This window comes from Orcinus orca, chromosome 4 (genome assembly GCF_937001465.1).
Source record: "Orcinus orca chromosome 4, mOrcOrc1.1, whole genome shotgun sequence".
Taxonomy (NCBI): domain Eukaryota; kingdom Metazoa; phylum Chordata; class Mammalia; order Artiodactyla; family Delphinidae; genus Orcinus; species Orcinus orca.
The window spans coordinates 47,672,982-47,697,582 of record NC_064562.1 but is presented as its reverse complement, the minus strand read 5'-3'; the positions used below and the strand labels follow the sequence as shown (position 1 = coordinate 47,697,582).

General features: G+C 40.3%; 2 protein-coding genes across 14 annotated transcripts in view; one reads left to right on the top strand and one right to left on the bottom strand.

Annotated features, from left to right (window-relative positions):
- SEPTIN11 (septin 11) overlaps nt 1–12,185 on the top strand; it is a 118,258-nt gene extending 106,073 nt beyond the window's left edge. For 5 of the 10 annotated variants that reach the window (XM_049709389.1, XM_049709388.1, XM_049709387.1 and 2 more), the window contains 3 exons: nt 84–216; nt 2,887–3,074; nt 8,875–10,738. In XM_049709389.1, the coding sequence (XP_049565346.1) occupies nt 84–216; nt 2,887–3,074; nt 8,875–8,899 (346 nt within the window). In that variant the 3' untranslated portion in view covers nt 8,900–10,738. The other 5 variants (XM_033406485.2, XM_012536880.3, XM_033406483.2 and 2 more) reach the window with 3 other exon arrangements.
- A 6,111-nt stretch (nt 12,186–18,296) lies between these two features.
- Nucleotides 18,297–24,601, bottom strand: part of CCNI (cyclin I) — a 31,816-nt gene continuing 25,511 nt past the window's right edge. For all 4 annotated transcript variants that reach the window (XM_033406489.2, XM_033406488.2, XM_012536881.3 and 1 more), the window contains one exon: nt 18,297–19,854. In XM_033406489.2, coding sequence (XP_033262380.1) covers nt 19,411–19,854 — 444 coding nt within the window. In that variant the 3' untranslated portion in view covers nt 18,297–19,410. The remainder of the gene's footprint in view (nt 19,855–24,601) is intronic.

Genomic DNA, 24,601 nt, shown 5'->3' with positions numbered 1-24,601 from the left:
GTGGCTGGGTAGGAATTGTCTGGACTGAAATTTCTTATCAGGCAACTCCATGACACTGTCCTTGGTTTGTGGCTTTTGAATAGTCTTCAGGAGACATACGAAGCAAAAAGGAATGAATTTCTGGGAGAACTTCAGAAGAAAGAAGAAGAAATGAGACAGATGTTTGTCATGAGAGTGAAGGAGAAAGAAGCTGAACTTAAGGAGGCAGAGAAAGAGGTAAGCCACCTGTCCTTGCATCCGGGGGAGATACAGACAAGACAGGCCTTCGTGCTGCTTTAAGCACTTGCTACATATGTTCTGTCACACGAGGGGCCTAACTAACCTGGTACGAAGAGTAGGGTAGCCAGTCTTATCCCCATTTCACAGATGGTAACACGGAGTGTCGTAAAGCTTAAGTTATTTATGCAGTCACATACCTAGTTAGTAGCAAAGCCAAGACTAAAGCTAGAACTTAGGTTTCCAGACCTGATCCCACATTCCTTGTAACTCCATATTTCATCAATTTACAAGTGATGAAACATAAGATTTGCAATTCTGGGACCATTATTGTCTCAGTCTACCAGTCAACTCAGTGAGCTAAACAGTGGGGGGCCCTTCGCCCCTGTCTGATGGGGGACGGGCTCCGTCTGCCATGTCTGTGCTCTGACTTCCCTCTGGGATGCACACCCCGGCTCCAGTGTCCCGCTGACTCTAGTTCCCCGCGCCCAGCCCAGGGTAGCTGCATCCTAGAGGTTACCTTGGATTCCTTTTTTATTTCTAAAGAAGTGTTTATTGATTATTTAAGTTTTATTTTGAGAAGTTTCTTGAAACACAAAGTATAGTTTTTGGTGTATCACTTTTTTTTTTTTTTTTTGCGGTACGTGGGCCTCTCACTGTTGTGGCCTCTCCCGTTGCGGAGTACAGGCTCCGGACGTGCAGGCTCAGCGGCCATGGCTCATGGGCCCAGCCGCTCCGCGGCATGTGGGATCCTCCCAGACCTGGGCACGAACCCGTGTCCCCTGCATCGGCAGGCGGACTTTCAACCACTACGCCACCAGGGAAGCCCGGTGTATCACTTTTGATATGGAACAAAGTTGTTTCTAATAATTAAGCACAGAGACACACAAATTATCACTTTAAAATATTTTAAGCACACAAAATCTGCCTAAAACTGCACAGATGAATGTATATTTCATTATAAGGTACCCATTATTTAAATTAAACCAAGAACTTAATTTAGTTGCCATTAGATTAATGAAGTGTGGAAACTTTTAAGGTCACTTGATTAAATGTAAATGCATCCTTTTTACTTATATTTGTTTCTTATATGTAATACCCTAAATACACGGCTAAACGTGTGCATAGAATAAAGTGAAATAACAATGAGTATTTTCAGATGTACAGATTATTTCACATTATGATGAGTAGTAATTTGATCTCATTTTAAGTAATATTTTCATTATAATAAGATACAGTTTTAGCAGAGTTCAGAATTAAAAAGTCAATTCTCTTCAGATTTTAAAATGACCCAATTAATTCTTTAGCTGATATAGCTCAATGAATATTACTCATTTTACCCTGTTAAGAGATAAACTGAGGGACTTCCCTGGTGGTCCAGTGGTTAAGAATCTGCACTTCCACTGCAAGGGGGCATGGGTTCAATCCCTGATCAGGGAACTAAGATCCCACATGCTGTGCAGCGTGGCCAGAAATTAAAAAAAAAAAAAGATAAACTGAGGCGCATTACAATTTATAAGAGTTTATCTGAGCAAACATCAATTGGAATCAGGCCCCATGGATTTCTGCTGTAACAGTCACCCCAATGAGAGCAAGAAATAGGTTTGCCTTTGATGGTAGATAATAAGAAACTTAGAGGTTATTTAAATAGCTAAGTACTCACCCTAGTTTTGCTGCAGAGAAAGGAAAGTTGAGCCTTATTTGCTGTTGGCTTTAAGTATCAAGTTGAATGCTAGGTAAAAATTCTAGAATTATCTAAATAGTAAGGATTTTCCCCTCCCTCCCTCCCAGTTTTTTTTTAATATAAATTTATTTATTTATTTTTGGCTGCGTTGGGTCTTTGTTGCTGTGCGCGGGCTTTCTCTAGTTGTGGCTAGCAGGGGCTACTCTTCGTTGCGGTGTGTGGGCTTCTTGCAGTGGCTTCTCTTGTTGCGGAGCACGGGCTCTAGAGTGCAGGCTCAGTAGTTGTGGCGCACGGGCTCTAGGCGTGCGGGCTCAGTAGTTGTGGCTCGTGGGCTCTAGAGCGCAGGCTCAGTAGTTGTGGCGCACGGGCTTAGTTGCTCCGCGGCATGTGGGATCTTTCCGGACCAGGGCTCGAACCCGTGTCCCCTGCATTGGCAGGTGGATTCTTAACCACTGTGCCACCAGGGAAGCCCCCTTCCAGTTTTTGTTTCTGCATTGTGATAATTTTCTAAATTCAGTTTGTCAAGTGCCCGAAATTTCTCCACATACTCTTCTTATTTGAATAGTATGGGTACATATATCTGTAGTCACTGTGTAAGTCTCTAAGTAAATATAGATTATACTTTTCAAAAAAGGACCAGAAGTAAAGAACTTTTCTTACCACTAGGGTGAGTTTCTTATTAGGAGCATGGATAATTTTTATTTTCTTCTTTATGCTTTTTACAATGAACACGTATTTTATTATCAGAAAAAGTGCACAGAGGTTCCCCTTAGTGCTAAGGGGTCCAAGTTTCAACAGTGTGTAGGGCTCCAAGGGGTGCTTTTCACCACCTCGGCCTGGCTCAGCACCAGACGGTACCTCAGTCGTGTAACTAAAGCACGGGCAGCGGCACACACACGTTCTGCTTCTGAACGGATCCAGGTAGCCTTACGCCAGTAAGCGTACCATTCCCTCCACCAAGCTCGTCTTCCTCCTCTTCTCTCCAGCTCCACGAGAAGTTCGACCTCCTAAAGCGGACACACCAAGAAGAGAAGAAGAAAGTGGAAGACAAGAAGAAGGAACTGGAGGAGGAGGTGAACAATTTCCAGAAGAAGAAGGCGGCAGCTCAGTTGCTACAGTCCCAGGCCCAGCAGTCTGGGGCCCAGCAAACCAAGAAAGACAAGGATAAGAAAAAGTAAGCAGGTGTCACCCCCATGCAGCGGGGCCCTCTAACAATTTATTCCTCTTGCATGTCTCTACTTTTCCCATTTACAGACTGGAAACTGGTCTATTACCAGAAAGATAAAAGCAAGAATTTTCTCTACAGTGCAGGGGAGACGACAAAGGTTTTTAAAGTATTTCTAAAGGGTACACAGACACTAATTTATAAAACTTGACCACACGATCAAGCAATCAGGACTGGAGTAACCTGTCATCTCCAGTAGTATCTTCTGCACCAACACTAGGACTCTTGAGAAGACAGTGCGTTTCTCTTCACTACTCTCTGGAGACAATCCTCATGGCTCTTGATAAAGGGCATCCTAAAATTACGATTGTTAGAATTATTTTTCTATTCTCCGTTGTAAGGCTTAAGAAGCCAGTCGTTGAAAGTCTTGTTCCCAAAATGAAAGATTTGGAAGAACTCCTAGTGGCCACTAGTTTTCCCTCTAAATTCCACAAGACGATGAATCGTTTTATTGTGAAAATGGGATCAAAATGCCCGTTAAGACACCTCCACCAATTCTCAAGACACACCTGTACCCGCACAAAATTTTTTTTAAATATGGCCTTGATTTAATGTGCCAAAGGGTCAGATTCTGCTTTTGAGTTGTCGCTTCCTATGACACCCCAATAGCAGCGGCCTGAATCCAGTGGGAGATGTGGGCCTGCCTTGAAATTCTGCTGTGATTTGAAGCTTTACATCAAATCACCTGAAAGACTAGAGGGTGCCATTTTATGACAATTACTATTGGTTTGACAGTAAGCACAGTGGTCAGTAAGATACCTTTGAAGAAACCTTAGTGCTAGCTGGGTGGTGAGCCCATGGATGCCACCCTGCTTTGTCTGTTTAAGGTGTGGTCCTCTGAGGGCGTGTTTCAGGATTCCTGCTCTTCATCCATTGCTAAGGTTCTAGGGCAAAGGCTGACAACTAAGTAAACAAAATGTTGGTACTGGAGTAAGCAAAGAATTACATTCTTAGACATATATGGCAGATAGGATTGAGCCTGCACAGTAATCGAGTCCTATCCCGGGGGAGTGAGCTCCATAGTGGTGTTCACTTAATCTGAGTGAACGTGCAGACTTGTCCCTGAGGAATCTTGTTACGTTTCCTGTGGTAGAAACCAAAATGCACTGCTACAGTGACGTGCAGAGAAAGTTTGAAATTCTGCTTTGCAGACCTTGACTTTCCAAGCTTTGAGCCAGCAGGAAATGTATGAAGAGAGCAGGGGAGCCAGCAGATTTTCTAAGCAATAGAAAGTTGGTATAGGTGAGCTGTGAGTTAAATGGGGTTGGTACAGACCCACGTGGTCAAAGGACTCCAGGGGCCGAAAATTTAGTTATGCTGGATTAATTCTGAGAGTAACAACTGCCTAGATTATAATCCAGTTCAAGAAAGCACTTTGTAGCTACACATGTGGGGAGGGCATCGGTCACAAATGGTGATGTTCCCCATGCAGATTCAGAGATTAGTGACTCTTCCGGGGAAGACAAAACGAAAGCCATCTGGCATCATTCCTTGTTGATCCAAACTAACCCAGGATAAAAACAGGTGGAGTGTGTGTGTGTGTGTGTGTGTGTGTGTGTGTGTGTGTGTGTGTGTACACATCCATAGGCATGAATGAAACAGGAAGCTGCTGACTCACGGTTTAGGAAACCCAAAGTCGAGTTTTTCTTACCCTGAAGCACTAAAGTGCGTAAAGGTACATGTTTCAGAACTTAAAATGTTTATAGAAGACCAGCAATGTTCCAAGGATATTTCATGTGTACTGGATGTGCCTTTAAGCAATAAAAATTCCGAGAGCTGACCAGTATTGTGCCTCCACTTTAAAAAGTACCTAATAACGGACTTCTCCGTGCAAGGAGGTTTTCCTTTTCCTATAGAACATTTTAGGTTATTTTCTTCCCAGCCTTGGGCCTTAGCAGTGTATAATTCATTTCACGTTTATGTGAAGTGTGTGCGAATTCTATTTTAGCCTTATTTATACATTCTCATTTATTATTAATGGAATTAGACTTTATTTGGTGAGCAGTAGTCACCAGATTTTGTGCCTGACGAGGGCGCGTACTTTTCGGTAACTTCTATGTTCTTAAGCTTTTCCACACTTTCCCATTTGAACAGTGAAAGCAGTTGCCAGTTGGAGGCCTGAAGTGTCAAAGTTTAAAAAAAAAAAAAATCACTTCCCTTGCTGCCAGTGGAGAGTTTTGGTTAGAGAGGACCACAGACAGACAGTAGTCAGGGTAACCAGAACAGTACTTGGAAAATAAATGCGAGGCTCTTTCCTCCTCGTGTAGCTGGAGGAGAGGCTGGAGTCATCACACTTGTCGCTTAGGAGCTGCTCCAGGGAGAGAGTTTAAAAAGAGATGCGTATTGATTCACCTGCCATGCTTCCACCTCAGAGCTTCACTTCGTTTTTCTAATAGTTTTAAATTCCGTTTTTTTCTATTCTAATGACACGCTCCCTCTTTAACGTAGGTAAGGCTTTGTACTTCTCCTTGACCTGTTAGTGGCATGAGAGCATATAACATTTCCTAAGATTGCAGACAAGGTAGAACTAACCCTGGCACTGCCATTAGCTGGACCCCCGCTTCCTGCCATCTCTGGCCACCAAGTCACTTTCCTTGTTTGCGGCTACACCTCAGTGGTGGGAGTGCCTGAGGGTAAGTTGTTTGGTAGTTGTTCAGTGTTCATCTTTTCTGAAAACTTTGCACAGTTGCCAGCCAGCAGTTTGTTGGTTAAGATGAATCCATTCCAAAAACAAAGTTTTAAAAATCTATCATTTTAAAACGGTACCTGGCATCTGATAACTATAGTTTACACAATCATCCACTCATCTTTTCTTTTTTAAAATAATATTTTGATTCTTCCTAAGGAATGAAGTTGCATGTTTTGGACTTGCCTCAAATTAGACATGTGAATCTTGGACTTGGCATTGCTTTATACCTAGGAGGGGGAAGGCTCCGGGCATTGCTTTAGCTGTAACCATATAATGATTGTCCTTTTTTTTTTTTTTTCCCTCCCAAGTAGATTAATAGCATGTCCTCCATCCACTATATTCCAATCCCCAAGTTAATTGTTGAAAGACATTTATTGTATATTCAGTACCGATGTGATACCCAAATCTAATAGATAATGGTTTTGTGTTATTTGAGAAGATGAAAGTCAAAGAGCAAATCCTTTCACTAGAACATGTAGTGGTTTCAAGAAGTCACTCGTGAATTCTGAATTACCTGCAAATGGAAACTAACCACGTGTTCTTTAATTCAATATTAAAATTTTGCTTTTGCTTGTCATGTAGAATAGCTTACTCAAATTTTTGGTTTTAATTTCTGTCAATTCCATAATCATTGCATGAGCATACACCATCACCAAATGCTGGTGCTGGCACTCCTAATTTTCCTTCTTTTAATTTATTATTATTTCTAACTTTTTTGTTTTGTTTTTTAACTTGCAGTGCAAGCTTCACATAAAGCCTGGCAAGCCAAGGATGGTCCGCATTCACCTGCTTTTGCAGTAATATTATATCTCTGCCATCTGTGTCCTTTTATTTTGTTTTATTTTTATTTTTTTCCCTTTCCCAGACACCATATAACTATTAACTCATTTTGCTGAATGTTGTTTGGTGGTGGAAAATGATAGAAAAAGGGGATAACAGCAAAAGCTATGTGCAGCCGGACTTTGTTTCTGGAAAGCAAATCATTTGCCTTTTATGCCTGTTCAGAGTGGCAGCAGGAAGCATGCCTGTTCTGTTACTTTTATGTTGCTTTGGACCAAGGGAAGGAGGCTAAATTGCTACATGTACGTCTGACAGGAAAACTTTTCACCGCCTCAGCAGCTGACTATAAACCTGAATAGCCATGACAACTTGCTCTCCTTGATTATTCGTCTCCATGACGCAAAAGGCCCTGAACTCCCTCTGTCTCTTTTCCACACCTGCCCCGAACCAAGGTAGCTTTGTATGTAGGCAGAACGGTGGGTAAGCTTTACCTGACTTTTACCCTTGCGTGGAGTTTTTTTATTACTATAACAACATCATTTGGCCTGGGTTGTGGGTCTGTTCAGACTGACTGCCTCCTCTTATGGCTTTAAAAATGTGTCTGAACCCCTGTGTCTCGAATCCTGGCCAAGTGGGGTTGTAATAAGAAAATGATGAGTCTGTTCCCTTGTATCAGGGCAACCATGGCCCTCTCACAGATCATACAACCTTGTTTAGTAGAAGAATCTTCTACTAAGGATGACGGGCTTTCCACAACCTGCCTACTACTTACAAGATCCAGTCTTTTCATAAACACACCTAAATCTGCTCTCAGTAGGCTGAGAGAGGAGGGCCTAATGACTGACTCCAGGGTATCGAGTGCTTCTAATAACAGTTTTCAATAATTATGAGGAGAAATTTTCCAGCAATATTTAAAATAGAAAATCTGTTATAAACTGTATCATCTGCAGCACAAGTTTGAGGGGGCCTTGTCAACTTAAGGTAGAAGTGGGAAGGAACATAATATAAACCCACAAGTCAAGAAAGCAGAAATTCAGCTTCACATCCAGTTTCCTTGCATAGTCTCTTTTTGATATTTGCAGTAAAGGCATGATGGAATAGAACAGCTGGTGTTTCAAATCCACTTGTCTTGAAGGAATTTCCTCACCTTTTCCTTCACGAAGACTAGCTCTACCTGCTCTTTGCGTTTAAGGCCCCAGTGCCCCATCGACAAGGGTTAGGACTTAACCATATGGCAGGACATAGACTACATGCCAAATTTGTATGGAAAAGGGCATATCTAATTTCTTTTCTGTACTTTTCCTTTTTGAGGCTTATCCTTTCATTTCCTTGATTTTTTTCCCCCTCTAATAACAAGATACTCGCAGCTTTCTCTCTAACTCCGTAGTCTCCTGTTTCTTACTTGAAAGAATAACATTTCTCACGAACCTGATACTTCACCTCTGCATTTTCCTTTTGGCCTTCACTAGTCATACATTAATCAAATAGGATAGAATACACACACACTTACACACACTTTTTTTTTTTTTTTTTTAATAAGTCTCTAATTGATTCCAATGAAGACTTTTTTCCCTTCTCTTTATCCTCAACCACACTATTATGGGACAGAAGGAATGGTCGTCCATGAACTGATTTAGGCTTAATTAGGCAAAGTAAGAAATCAGTTTCATGGAAGCCGAAACTAAGCTGGGATACAAACTGCAAACCAGAAGCAGCAACAGTGATATAAAGACAGGCTTAGGAGCTACTGGACCAATGTTTTTGTTTTTGCTTTTGCTTTTTTAATGATTCTAGTCTGAAGCTGGCTATCAGGCAGCATGCTGATTCTAACCATGGGCCGAGTTTGCTCAGATGCTGTGCACCAGACAGAAGCTTGAACACTTGTGTTGTATGCTTGTTCCAGCCATTGCTTGTGTGAGCATTTTCATGCCTTGTAACAGGAAATACACTTCTAAATTCTAAAAATGCATCACTTTAAAATTTTCATTTTACGTGCATCACTAAAGCCTTTTTAAAGTGAGCCTAGCCACGAAAGGCATCCAGCTGACTTTTTGATTCCAAGATTGTTGATTGACTGGATTGATTTTTCTTTTCCCATTAAATTTTTCACAGAAAAATAAATCATGTGGAGAGTCAGGGAATAAAAAGTCAAAGAAAACATATAAAAGCTTTTTTAAAAAATGCATTGCTTCTGAACTTTTTTCTGCCCCTGCTCCCTGGCCCTGTTTGGTTTGTTATTGCTGCCCTCTCTTCTTTCTGTATCTGTGCCTTTTTTCACAGTAGTCCTTGGCTCTGCACGGAATAAATGATACCCTCAAATCTAATTGGATGTGCTTTCGCCTTTGCATGTAAGTACGGCAGTAAAAAACCTTTGAGACCTTTCTGACTTTTTAAAATTAGAGAAACAAATGGGATAGATGGATTTTTTTTTCCCTGGAGGGGGGTAGGGAGGTATTGGTTTGAGTAGTCTTTGTTTTTTTAAAAAACAAACAAACAAAAAACCTAAATATATTTTAAATGGCTCACATTTATATCTTTTTTTACAAGAAACACAGAGATTTGACTTTTCCTTGATATCCGTGTGCAAGTCAGAAATTACTAACCCCAGTCTGTTCTACACAGCATTGTGGGTTCATTGGATATTAGAGGGTCCTTGGTTTGGTTTTTTTTTTTTGGTTTTTAGTGTTTCATTTTTTTTTCTAGGTTTTTTGTTTTGGTTTGGTGTTTTTTTGTTTTTTGACTGCACCGCGCGGCTTGTGGGATATTAGTTCCCTGACCAGGGACTGAACCTGTGTCCTCGGCAGTGAGAGCGTGAAGTCCTAGCCACTGGACTGCCAGGGAATTCCCAGAGGTTCCTTGGTTCTGACTGTGTAAGTAAAGTTAGAATGAGAAACTACTGCCTTCCACTAGAGAAAAAGCAAGAGGAAAATTTTTTTTATGCTAGGCTCCCTTTATGATTGCTTAATTTTTGGTGATCTTGGTTTAATGGTCTTTCCCTTGTGCTAACTACTGGCAGGGAGCACCTTTTTTTTTTTTTTTTTTGGTGAGCTCTTGCTGGCCTCTCCCCACATCTTTTGTTCAACCATAATGACCATCTTTTTGCTTCTTGTGGACTTTAGATGCCCATAACAGTTGTTAAGTGCGGTAGGATGTGATGGAAAAGCACTTAGGAGAATTTACTGGCAGTTTAGAGACTATGTTTTCCCAACTTAAGGCTCTTTATTAATTGGTCAAGGTTTTGTCCAGAAAGGTCACCTCAACCAGGGGAACGTTTAACAAAATGCTGGGCACAGGTTACTCACCTTCCTCCTCTGCTTTGTGATCTCACCAGCAGTAACACTTCATATCTTGTGCACCTCACAAAGACTCGGTTTCCTCACTTTCTTGACATATCCATAAGTGTTTCATATACAAACTGTTGAATCGGGTTTTTCAGCTGTTACCAACCCATGTCATACTGTCTCTGTGTGGTCCTACCAAAACTGTCCATTCAGATCCCTTTGCTTTCCCATTTGCAAGTGTCTGAAGTTGTCAAGTCTCAGCTTCCAGAAGTCTCGGTTCCATTGACAGGATACATGTGTGATGACTCTTTAGGGGAAATGATGACGTACAAAGTCTAGATTGTATGTAGGTATGAAGGGAATTTTTAAAATAAGTTGAAGATTAAGCTGTGAACAGCATTAGAACTTTGTCTATTTCTTAATTTTAAAATATGCTGATATGCCTTAAACTGTAGTTGTAGATCATTGTCATTTTGCTGTTTGAAAATAACCAATGTGTTTTTAAAACTGTTATGTAATCTACTTTCAGTGTTAATGCAGAATTGTCATATATGTAAACTGCATGTTAGACACTTGTCTTTTTTAAAAAACTAAAATAATTGTATTAATGTGAAGCATATCATTTTTTCAAGTATGAAAGTAATCACTTAGCAAACTTGCTTGGTAATTTGGTGTCTGTTAAGGTAGGAGAGTGGCGGACAGGTAATCTATGCATATGTCACTAGTGCCAAGACATAAAGTGGGGGAAAATATATTTTTACCCAAACATTGTGTGCCCTTTTGTGAGTTCTTTTTAGTGACTGTTTGACATGCAAATGTACACATGCTTATAATATTGGATAAAAGAAATAGGGATGAAAGAGTCTCGTGTTTTCCTACCTTGTCTGGACTTCAAATGCTATCATCTGGGCAGCACCAGCTCCTCCAAGATGCTTGCCACGTGATGTCCTGTACGTCATATTACTGTCTCTGCCACCCTTTCTCCCTGACTCCCATCCCTTTCCACCCTGACTAGCGCCCCACTGCCCCAGCCGAGGCGTCCTCTTCTTCCCCGGCCTCCGGTGCTGGCGCTGCAGCTCACCCCCCCAGCTGGGCTTGAGGAAGTCATCCCTTTACTGACACACTGCTGTTCTTTCACAGTTTGTTGTAGAGAAGCTCCTTTTTTTTTTTTTTAAGCCTTTTAAGAATCAAATTTGAATCTGAACCTTTCTTTTTTCTCTTCTGTAGCTTCTTCTTTATGTAACCATCCTGTTGACAAGCCCTACTCTCTCCTAATGGACATAGAGCATTAGAAGAGCAGGAGCTGTCTGTTCACACGTGTTGGGGAAGAGTTACCTCATTTCCACCATCGCCTCCTATTCTTTTAAAGTCTGGGTCAAATATTGCACTGCTGTTTGTATTTGTCAATGTCTGTTTACAAACCACTGCCCATAGTGGTTACTTAAGTGACTTATCACCACCAAAAACAGTAATACCTAATACTACTACTTAAAAGGAAATTGAGTGAAACAGAGAACTTGGGCCAAAACCCAAGGTAGCCCTGTGTTGGGATCCTCTTGCTTAGCTGTCATGTTCTTGAAGCTGCTGACACAAGAACTCACGGACTGAAGACAGCATGGACCCTAATCTGAGGGTCCACAGACTTGATCTCATGTTAACTCCAGACCTCTGTCCCATGAGTGACATTCTGAACAGCCCGATCAGGACCCTCTACCGTCAATCAGGTCATAAGATCGGGGCAACAGTTTTCCTTCCTTTTGTTAGCTTTGTGGGTTGTTTTGAAGTTTGGGATTTTTTTTCTAAACATTTGATATTGCATGAACAAAGATGGCTGCATTTTTTTAATTTGGAGTGTTCTATTGATACAATGTTTTTATTTTTCAGCTGACCGTCTGCCTCTTGAGAGAGAGAAGTGGGCATCCTTCCTTTAAATTCAGGAACCATTGTTGTTTTATTTGACTCTTTTTCTGTTACCTGCACCCCTCATCTAAGTTTTCGGGGTTTGGGATTCTGTTTTGGAAAAAAAAAAATTTTCCTACTTAGCCAGTTCTGTTTTATGTATTGGTTATTCAAACTTAGTTTTGGTATCAAAATTATGCCAATTTTAAGCTCAAGGGGAAATTTAAATGAAGTTTTAAGTCACAGAATTCTGTTTAAGATGCTCTCCTCATCTCAGATATAATAACAAAATCCCTGTGCTGTCACTGGGATTTTGACCTACAAGTCTTAATCATGTTTAAAATGTGCCAGTGTTAGGTAGATGACTTTTCTGCCTCTGGGACTCAATTTATATTTAAAGGTACCTTAAAATAACTTTCTGGCCCATCCCTGCCTTTTTATTTATTGCGAAGCTCTTCTTTACCTTGTGTCCAGTTTTTGTGTCCTGGACCATGGAAACAAACCCCCGACAAGTACATATCCTGTCCCAGACAACAGCAACAGTGACTTAACGTTGGTTCTGATCAGGTGGCTTACTCCACTGTGTCTGCAAAAAAAAAAAAAAAAAATCTGGAAATCACTTAAAATACACCCACATGCAAACACACACACTTCTGCCAGTTGAGTCTGTGAGTTCTAATGCTGACTCGTTTGTGACAGGCTATTTTATTAGCAGCCACCTCTTAGGTGCAGTTTTTGTAGTCAAGGTACAATTTTCAAATTCATTTCTATTTTAAGGCATGAACACGCATTTTAAGTTACCTTTTCATTTCATTACTTGTCAATAGTCTGCTTATTTCCATCATTTTTTAGCCCTATAGTAGGTGGATATTGGTGGCGTGAATTGCATCTGGTAAAGATCTTAAGAGTGTTCCCTTGTATTTAAGAATGGTAACATATGCTTCTGTTGAAAGGTGAAATGATGAAGCAACAGTCCCTGCTTCTTGAATCATTTGATTCTTGGAAGAGGTTATTTAGACCAATTGGAGGAGCTTGCTGGCAAGGGGCCTTCTTTACTTAGAAAGACACTATTATTAAATGCAATAAAATCAGGTTCATCTGAGCCATTAAATGATTAAAATATAAGAGTCAAGAGCCATCCCCTCCATACTACAGTGTAATCTGTAAGGACAGAAATTTGCTAATGATGTGACCGCTGGTTTGCGCGTGGATGGTGGGTATCAACTCCTTAACTGATGCTACAGCATGACATACTGTCAGGTTTGTAAGTTAAACACGAACATCCTGTTGTGTGAAACCACTGTGATTACTAAGTACAACAATTGGATTTAGTTTTAAACTCCTTTTAATATTTTAATATCAACTTTACCCTATCACTCATATTTTAAAAGTAAATTCTGCATCAGATTGTAAAGACATTTTTGGCAATATTTAAAAAGCAAATTAGGCAGTATTTTTTTTGTTTGTTTAAGTAGAGAAATGTGTAATCTATTTCTGTTATTCCCTTTTTAATCTTCATGTTGGAGGAAGTGTAATGGTAATCATCTTAATGGGAGGGGCGAGGGAACTGGCTATTACACGCAGGTTGGCCTCTGTTCAGTTATCTAGGGAAAGTGGATAAGACACCACTGGTCAAGTACACAGCTATCCTCCATTGATTTGGCATTTTACTTAAGGTGGTTCCTTTTCTCAAATGTTGATAAAACTGGTAGGTTCTCAAGTTCTCTTGGCTGACCAACTAAGAGATACGAATAATAAAAACTACTCGTTTATCTCAAGCTAGATTGTTGGAAAGCAGGGAGAACTGAGCCATCTGAACCTATTTCCATTGGTGATAGGCTTTTTATTTTTCATAGTCTTTAAAACAAAAACCTTACTTGACTTCAGATACAGACTCGGCCTTATTGCTGAAAAGTGAGTGTAGTCTAGATGGTCTACTTGAGATAGGCACAGCACATGTATAAAGGAGAGACCTGATCTGAATTAGTATGTGCTGAGCTGGGTCAGATAAAATTAGGTCATCTTCCCAATAGACTTGACCATACTTTTCCCCATAAACTGTACCTAAACGTCCTTCTTAGTTATTTTGGTTATTTTTCTGCCTATCATTCATTGTCCCAGCTTATGGGTAAAAGTTCTGGATATCTGAAAAACTAAGTACATAATTTTCACTGTATTTAAATGACATTTCTATGCAAAACCTTTTGCTTTGCAGATGACTGTCATCTTTCCACCCTGGAGACTGACAGTGTTGGCAATGTGGGTCATTTTGAAGATCCTTGTACTTGAATCCTTAAGACCATGGTATTTAGTCCTTGAGACTGATACCACCTGGCTTTCAGATCAATCTCTAGCGAACAACTGGCACCCTCAGGGCTGGTGTAGAGGTTGAATGTGTTAATCTAAAAAGACTAATTGCGAGCCTCGGTATCTGCTCACCTCGCTTTCCAACCTTCCTATTCTGACAGGTAGCTGTTTACAAATGAGATCTTTTGGTTGTTAGTGGAACATCGTGGGAGGTACAGATGAAGACTTCACATCTGCCTCAAATCAGTTATTTGCATGCTGTGAGTTGAATGGCATTTCAGTCCACTATGGAAACTTCCTTTCAAAATCATGGCATCTAGATCAGAGGAGGCAGAGGCTATTATCACAAGGTTGGTCCCTGTCAAAAAGAAAACTTGTGTATGGTGGGGAGGGTGCAGAATAACATTCCACGAAGAACTCTGCTTAACCATGCCTTCTCTGCACGGTGCGTTGAGAATACTGAAGGGTTGCAGTTCTAGCTCTCCTTGCCCTTTATTTATATCCATCCATCTTTCCCACACACCCCCCCCAATACGTTTTTTTATTCTATATACTGCACCAGGCCTACATTAGGTACTGTGGATGTAGCCACGCACTATGAATTGCATGTCTCTCTGCATACCTCAAACACGGCAAATTCTGGGGGTAAACAGAAAAGGTAAGCCCTTTCTATGCTAAATTGTGAGAGAGAGTATTCTGAAAAGCAAAACCCACCTCCACCCCCAATTGCTTTTCAGTGGTTTCTTTCTTAAGGTTGCCCTTCTTTCTGGAGTGTTCTCTTGCTAACAAAATAAGCTGTTTCTGAGAATGAGAAACCAGTTGACTGGGCCTATGCTTTTCTACACTGCCCTACTGTTGTGTAACACAATAAGGTCAAGTTTTGGCATCTGATCTGCTATGAAGGTTGTACTTCAAGAGTCAAGAGAAATGGAGAGGTTCAGCCTCCTGGAAACTTCAACACTAGTGTTTTGTGCTCTCTTCAGATTTCTCTATCTGATAAGACGTTCTTGGTTACCTCTCATGACACCTTTTCAATAATCAAGAGATGGCCCAGGGAGAGTTATGTCTGTGTGCTACACATGGGTCTTACATCATAAAAACCACTGCAGATGGTCCCTGACTTAAGATGGTTTGACTCACAATTTTTTGGTTTTATGATAGTGTGAAAGTGATATGCATTGAGCAGAAACCATATTTCCGAATTTGGATCTTTTCCTGGGCTAGCAATACGCAGTTTGGATGCTCATTTCGCTGGGCAGTGGCAGCGAGCTGCAGCTCCCAGTCAGCCAATGCAATCACAAGGGTAAACAACGGATACACTTAGAAGCATTGTTTTTCAATTCAGTATTCAATAAATTCCATAGAATATTCAATACTTTATTATAGAACAGACTTTGTGTTAAATGATTTTGCCCAACTGTAAGGTTACTGTAAGTGTTCTGAGCACATCTGAGGTAGACTAGGCTAAGCTGTGATGTTCAGTAGGTTAGATGCATTAAATGCATTTTCGACTTAAGGATATTTTCAACTTACGATGAGTTTATCGGGATGTAACCGCACTGTAAATAAAGGAAGGTCTGTAAACTCATCAGTATGGTGAGGGAAAGCTTTCATTTTAACTCCTTAATGCAAGCTGTGCTACAAAGCCTGTACTTCATCTTTTCTGTCCTAATGATTGGTCAGATCCAGCTCAAAATGAAAGCAGCAAGCTTTTGGGAGTTGGCTATTTTCAAGTATTCTCAATTCGAAGTTATCTTGCAGGACCAAACAATGAACGAGTATTAGGATTTTTAATTTGCAAAACTTTTTTTTTTTTTGGTATGAGACATACTTAGCCACCATCTGTCCCAAACCATGGCAGATACTGCTAATTTCCCTCAGTCCCACATGCACAGGCCTCCCATGGCTTACGTGATGTGAACTTGTAACTGCAAATGATGCTGATGCATTGCTTAGCAACAAGAGGTGAGCGCTCAACTGCTCATTCCCACACAGTAAGCCCAGTTTCTCCCTGAAACTTAAAAAGATGTTCTATTTTTTCTAAAAGCACCATCTAGTGGCCAAAGCTCAAAACATTATAAATGAGCATAGGAGACATTCTCCTGTTAACAGTTTAAAGACTAGTTTCAACAATTTTGGAGGCTTTAGAAATAACATGTTAGACAAAACATCATATCTCAAAGCTTTATCCTTTGTATTTGGTAAGTCAGAAATTGAACCTTGTTAAAAATTCTTGGCTATGTGGACAATTCTCTAATCTTCAACCTGCTGTGTCCCAGGAGGGTTGTGAAGACACCTGGCACAGTATCTTCCCTTTCCAGTTGAAAATGTACAAACTACCTTAAGGATGAAGATAACAAGGCTCCCCGTTATGCCTGCTGAGCGTCAGTGGCTTGAACCACATTGTGCTGTTTCGGGCAGTGATGTTCAAGGACAACTTACTTTCTTGTTTCAGGAACTCCAAAGGAGTGAATTAGAAATCCTGAAAATCCAGGTATGTAAAGAGAATAGACAGGACATACGTACGTGTTGGTTCTAACAACATAGGAGAAAAGAAAGAATACTTCTTCGGGGGCAGACGCCAATGTCTTAACTCCCTCAATGGCAGGACTGTAGGCTCCGATTCTCATCAGCTTGGCCAAGTGAGGAACTACGCTATAGCTTCTTTCAGAGCCGAAGGCATGGGGTCAGGAACATTTCTGACAAATCAGTTTTATCAGTCTTTTTAAGTGGCATTTGAGAGCACTCTCCTTTCCCAGCCCTCCCCTCCACACTAATGTAAGACATCATCTGCAGAACATTCAGTTCTCCACAGGTAACGAACTTCAACCCTGAAAGACAATTATTCGGCTACTCCTAGTAAGAGCTTCAAGAGCTAGAGCATGCACTTTCACTTCTGCTGAATGGAGGATTAGAGAATAACTAATTTCTCCCATCATGTTTATTCCCTTGCCTTTGCAGAGCCTTTGTGGAATAACAGGTTTTCTCACCACCAGGAGGCACCAGGCAATCGTGATCCATAAAGCTCGAGTTTCCAAATCTTGGAAGAGAGTAATTGTGGTGTGATGCCAAGATTTAAGACAGGTATCTTGGGACAGGCTAATGAGAATAGTTTCTGATAAAACAGGATCTAATTGAACAGTAGGAACATTCTTAATGAAAAGTTCCACACTGTTCAAGAATGTTCTGCTTTTTTCTGTCTCAGTCCGTGAGTTCAGGCCCCAGAGAGCCAAAGTTCTCCAAGAGCTCATGGTAGCGCAGGTCTCTGGGACAGTGGCAGGGAGATGTAACTGAAAGGGTGCTCAGGAGGGGCTGGTCTCCAAAGTACTATCATTTAACTGATCTATGGGTTAAATAAGCTTTGAGGCATGAGACCTAGCAGCAGCCCAACCATTCCAATTCAGTTTCCCATGAAAATACTTTTTTCCAAACGGACTTACCATCCATTTTTGATTAGAAAGCCTCAAGATCAAGAAATTAGAATATTATTTCTAACTTGTGTACCATCTGTATGTAGCAACTGGACCACAAATGAAATATTCTGATTCTAGACTCAACTTTATCCCTAGCTTTCTACATAACAAAAATGTTCCTCATTTGTTAAGTGGAAGTGGGCAGGGGGTTACGTAGCATTTATTTTAATGATGAACATTTGTAGTTGTGGACTTCCTGGAGCTCCCACAATTCAGGAGAATTAAGAAACAGAACCAGATGAAGATTAGGATAAGTGGGATTTTTTTTTTTTTTTATGTGTATCTGCAAAGCCAGCCTCATGCTGTCTTCACCCCCAAAATAGTTCATTCTTCTATATTCCTTCTTACTCCCTGTACTTACTTACATGTAAGTTTCCCCCTTGACTGGACTACAGCAGGTAGCCAGCCCTACCATAAAAGAATTTAAAAGTCAAACGTTGACCGGAGAATACTCTTGCTCTGCTAAACCAGAACAAAATCAGTGGCTTAAAAGTGACAGGTTATCTAGATATGGGTCTGTGTCTGCCCTCACAGTTCCTTAAGCTAAGAATTTACTGTTTGGAAGGTCACAGTCCACCATGTCAAAACCTAAACTCAGTCACATTTAAATCCCCCCTTTCTTCATGTTTTATTTTCTGCAAGCATATTAGGATTTTTATCATCTTCCGTAGTTGAAATAGCAGTGCCTAACTAATCAAGAACTTGCACTTCTTCACAAGCAGGAAAAAAAGAGATAAAAAGGTTAAGGACAACTTTTATTGCTACCAATCAGTACATGGTTCTGACTGCAGTACCTTCTTCAGGCTGCACAGGGAGCTCAGGACCCAGAAGTCATGAAGAGAATACAGGTAGGCTGGGGAGGCAGGGGGATTAACTTTTATCAAGTAAATCCTGATAGCTTAACATAAAACTAGGGTACTGAATTCAGTTATTACATGTTACAGACCCAAATCATAGAGCTGCCCCAACATCTAGACAGTCTCTCCTACTGATTATAAATGAGTGAACTGAACAGTTTTTTTTTAATCTAATTTTAGTTGTTACATGTTTCTTTGGTGAGCACCTGGATATATTAACTTTATCACAAATTCTATTATACAAATGTCAAAAATGCTTCCAACAAATCTTAAGAGTATCCTAATCACATGCCACTTTTAAGCTTCAATTTAAGATAAAAATGAAAATATTTTGTTTCCAAACTCTAGAAATTGAAAGGAGACAAACAAAAATCAACATGGTAATGGGAGTCCTTTTTCTGTTACCAACTCTGATTCACAGACAATTTTGAAGTACCTTTTTCAGATTAAGCTGAATTTGAATCATGGATTATAAACATGGCTGTCACTGAAATAATTTGTTCACTAAATTGCTAAAAATAAATTTTCAGGGTTTCCTCATCAGTGGAAGTCAGGCTATAGGTCAACATGCATAAAATTCATTTAGTATTCAAAGAAGCAGCAAGCAAAAGCAAGAGGAAAATTAAATCAGGATTCTGGGACAAGGTTTGCTAGCTAGGAATTTTGGAACTTTAAAAAAGAAAAAACACTGAACGTGAATTTCTGACACAGGGTAATCTACATTACATTTTAGCAGAGAAAAGGGTGGAACTGACAAACACTACAAAGAAATTTTTTACTTAAAAATTTTTTGATCTTGAATTTTACACTTTTTTTGGTCTTTAAGTGCTTAAATAATGTTGAATTATAATTAGCCATACAAGTCAACAGGTTTTTTTTTTCTGGCTCATTTCGAATCAGCCTGGTAAGGTATATACCTTTATACAGCCTATCCTGTTTTCCATGTTCCCATTCCCACAGTAGTCTACCTTAGTTTGCGCTTGAAGGTAACACCTGGAGCTACATGACAGAAACAGGCTGCAAAGGTGGACAAGGGGAGGTATGTCCCTCTTGCCTTGATAAATCAGTGCCACACACAGAACCCACATTTTCTGAAGCATTATCTTCATTATAGAGCCGTTTGATCCCATCATAGAAGTCGTCCACTTCCATTTCCTCTACTTTGCGTTTAGCAGAGGTATGCTTGCACCCACTGGCAGCTGGGAGATGATGGTAGAAGGCTGCTGTACCTCTGACTGGCACTTCTGGTTTGCTGTTGTCCTTGGAGAAATCTGGGCCTGGGGCAGAGGAGGGATGTAATCTGAACACTCCTTTGTCACAGGTCACCAGGGTGTGCTTGAGGGGACGGTAGACATAAACGGAATTTAGAGGCAGGGAAGACTGCAGAGTAGAAAGGTGATGTGCCACAAGCTCCCGACAGTGGATCAACCGGGAGCTATCCATCTGAGCCCGGGGGAAAGAAAACACAAAGTTGATAATTAATATAGGCTGTCTGTCGTCTTTGCTGGCCACTTTTTCTCCCCGTGCCCTCTGCCCCCCAAGATTTCTCTCCCCACATCTTTTACCTCAAACTCGTCTACTCCTCCAGCCTACCTATCATTTTTAGAAACTGTGTCCAAATCTGTATTTGTATTATAAACTTCTTTGGAACTTGAATTCTTTATTGCAATTGTATGCTGTACATCTTCATGAAAGCTGAAATTATTCTCTTTTGTTCACTGCTATATATTCCAACATATGCTGTTCAGGCTATCTCCCCTGTCTAGAAGGCCTTTCACCCTACCCTCCTTTTCTCTTCCAACCTCCTTAGTGAAGACCAAGGTACAGATAAACATAAAATCCATTAAGCATTTAAAGAAGCAGACAGAGGCAAGAAAAAATTTAAATAAGGGATGGGGAAAGGCTGACTAAGAATTTTGAACAACTTAAGTATTATTTTGTTTTTAAAACAGTAAATGGGAACCTTTGACAAGTTATATTTTTGTAGAAAACAGCAGAATTGACAACAATAAGAAAAAACGTTCTTGCTAATGTTTTTAAATCTGGGAGTTTCACTAATTCCTTCTTATCCTTCAGGATAATTCAGGTATCGGTCCTTTTTGAAGCCACCCTTGACTCCCCTTAACCCCCCGACAAACCCAAATTTCAGGGTCATCTGTTTTTGTATCAACCTGTCATCATACTTACTACACTGTATTACAATAATCTATTTAACCATTTAAGCTTTTCTACTATAGACTACAAGATCCCAAGAGGTAGGCACTGTATCATGGTTTTGTTTTGTTGTTGTTGTTGTTGTTGTACGCGGGCCTCTCACTGTTGTGGCCTCTCCTGTTGCAGAGCACAGGCTCTGGACGCGCAGGCTTAGTGGCCATGGCTCACGGGCCCAGCTGCTCCGCGGCATGTGGGATCTTCCCGGACCGGGGCACGAACCCGTGTCCCCTGCATTGGCAGGCGGACTCTCAACCACTGCGCCACCAGGGGAGCCCTCATATTCATTTTTATTCCCTAAGTTTCTAGCACCACTGACTGTACCTGGAAGGCCTTCAAAATCTTACTTGTGATAGAGAGTCCAATTAGTTGCTCTTTGCCTTACTTTCCCTGCAATTATAGCTCTAGTCAGAATTCCTCTGGCAACATATATTTCTCCCTATTCAAATTTCTTTAGCGGCACCCCAAGTGCCTGCCGGAAATAATCTAACCTCTTTAGCTTGGTATTAAGAAGGCTCTCCACAATCTGACCCAGCCTTATTTCCTCCTACCATATCCCAATTTGTGCTCTACATACCTGCCTAACAGGCCTGCTCTCTACTCTGCACAAATCTTGCCCTTTCTTACTTTAGCCTTGCTCATCCTGTTTCTACACGTTGAAACTGTATTACGTATTCCTTCCAGGTCTGGCTAACTGATGCCACCTCCAGGAAGCCTGTCCTGACTATTTAACCATCGGGGATCACTTTCCAGTCTTACATATTCTTTATATAATCAATTCTTATTCATACCTATAAAACCTGTAGCACACAGCATGACTTCGCAATACCACAGAGAAAATAAAGGAAAATAACATGCTCTGCAAGAACATATTTGGTGACAAAATTATTTTTATCTCTAAATATACTCATTACTTGTTACCCAGGTCAGTGGAAAGGAAGACGAAAGGCTGGTGTTAGTCATCACATAGTACAAAGGTAAAAATGTCTGCAGAAACTATACCTGAAAATGACCATTTTTAATATCTACTATTTTGTTCACTAAATTTTTTCCCCTAGTTTGAAAGGCACTAGATAACACCCTAACAAACAGGTTAAGATATTATTAACTAGTATTAGAATTTCTTTTCCTCTCTTAAAAACAATGGAACAAAGCACACAGGATAGGGATGGGGCTTCAAAGTTCTTTAAGGCAACTGGTACTCTAGGCCAGGTACCACGCTTCTTCAAAAAGCCTACAAAAGAGAGGTAACAGGAAAAAAGACAGAAATTGGGAAGTGAAAAGGCGGCTACAGGGTAAAAATTATTATAAGTATACCTAGGTTTAATGAACTGTTCTTTAACAAATGAATGATACTCAATGGCCTAGAAAAGTAAAAATATCACAAATATTCTAATGCCTTGGTCACTGGGCATAGTATCACAGAAGAATCCTGAAGAAGGACATGTATTTCAAGTAAAAGGAAGACTATTTATGTCATTATAAACTTCCTCTGTGAAAATAGTAAATAGGGAGTTCTATTTATAGGTGAGGACTGGCAGAAAACGGGGCTGGAAAGACAATGAAGATTATGCAAACCAATACCATCTAATGAACTCTACTTCCACCCAAGTCAAGTCCTTTGTCTAAAATAATGCATCAAAATAAATTTCTTCTAATCTACTACAACCTAAATTTGTTCTAAGAAAAAAAATAATATGGTCCTCATTGAGACGCAGTGGAGGAAACAAAATAAGCACACATATTGGAATTGCTGCAACTTTAGACAACAGACAAGTCCTCTAATGAAATTGTTATAAAAAGATTTAAAATGAACTTGTTCTGATTGCAGAGTGTCAAGAGAACATTTAACTATCTCCCCAAATTCAAATACGGTAACCATTTTAAAGCATCCCCTGCAACAACAAACAGAACTATAATATAGCTCACCAAGGAGGTAGGTAAATAGCACTGAAAGTTTACAGAGCAGACATCCAAATAGGTTACTGATGGGAAGAGGGGATCAGAACAGCATGATGTAACTGGTTCAGATGGACCCATAAGGGTCAATGGACAGCATAAAGCACGGAAAATACCGTGCAGTGCAGTAAGTAGTCTGACTTTAAGCACCTTTAAGAAGAACTAGAAGACCCTGGTGGGGAAGGTCTGCTTCCTTAACTCCATACTCTAATTTTAAACTACACCACAGCAGAAACATGTACTTTGACTAGTGCCTGAGTAGGGTCTAGGAAGACCACCACACTAATCTGGGTAGATTTAACATCCTGAGATAATCAAGGTGGACCACGTCAGTCAGAAAGAGGAGAACATGAGCATAGCCACAGAAGCAGAGCAATGAGAGAAGGGGTAAGAGGAAAGAGAGGGTTAGCTATCCCAGGATGATGAGCAACAACAGGTAGCAAAAGAGATGAGGGGTGGTGATCGGGGCGGTGGACTGGGGAGTGAGGGGACAGGGAGGGACAAGAGGAAGCTTGCCTTTCAAACCAGGGAACACTCACTGTACTTCGTCTGAAGTCCAGAGGGAACACAGGCAGAGTTGGTGATAGTGGGCCCCCTCACAGCATGAGATGTCTATGATGGACCACTAAGCAGTCCTCTCAAACCAGGACCCTGGGAAACATGTCAGAAGTAATTCCAGCATGATCTTACCATCTGATGCAAGAATTTTCTAAACTAGAACCAGAAATCCAGGAGAAACATCTGATATTACTATGGCCTTGTCATGGGTCTAATTACAAAGATATTAGACTTGGTGTTCCTACATGAACACAGGTGAACTTAGCAAAAGGTAAAAATGTCTGAGTCTTAAAGAATAAGGAGCCACTCAGATTTGGGCCACGAGGGTTTCAGAGAATTGCTAAAACCAAGTCTCAAAATCTCTGAAGTTCTGTGACCTTACTTGTTTTAAACTGTCTTCCTTATTATAACTTGACTATTACATGAAGCAGAGACTTTTTAGAATCACTGTATCCCCAATGCCTTGATCATAGATTTCTCAATAAATGTCTGTGGAATATAACTATATACATATACAAGAGAAAGGAACAGTGGTTTTCAAACTATGTCCAAATAGCTTATGAAAGGGAAGAGGCCATGTTATATAGGACTGCATCTGATAGGCCTGTGCCCCAAACACACATTACAAAGTAATACTTTACTACTTAGGATTTTGGGATTGTGTGTGTACAAGATTTTGTTGGGGGTGAGGGAAGGGTTCCAGTTCTAAAGGAAACTCTTAAAACCACTGGACTAGAATCTTCAAGGTTTCTGTGGTACAGAAAAAGCACTGGTTTTTTTTTTTAGTTTTCTTTGCTACTAAGTTCTGTGTGTCTCTGAGAAAGTCCCAAGTTCCCTGGACTGCAGCTATAAAATAAAGGAGTTGAATGATATGATTTCTAAGAAGGTTCCTTCAAATTCCAAGCTTATAATAATACTTGGGGAAAACAGTTTCAGTGAACACTTTCTTCTAGCACCAGAAGACTTATGAAAGAGAATAAGCAGATTCTCTAGTGTTCTTCAGTAGAGAACAAGCCCTCAAAGCTACAGAATATACATGCTATTTACATTCTTACTATTTATGCTTCGAAGCCTGTCCTTTCTCTGTGACAGTAACTCTTCATATAGCAAATTTTCTCTGTACTAGATTGGAAACAGGCACAGAGACCAAGTCATGGAGGCGTTTAGAAATATGTCCTTTGTTCCAATAAAAAGATGAAAAATGTAAGAGGTAGGATGTTCTCTTTATGTCCCTTCCCCTCCTTCTGCAGTCTAATGTAAAAGATTAATATTCAACTTCATTTTCCAACACTCTAGGTAGGCAAAGTAAATGTTCTGTGCTACACTATTCACTTATGTGGTAGTTTATGTTAGTTTCTAAAAATTCTCACTAAACAGTAACTATCTCCTTGGGTTTATTTTCATTATAGCATTTATTTCAATGCAAAGAAGCACTTCTCAATTATTTTAATCTAACACATGC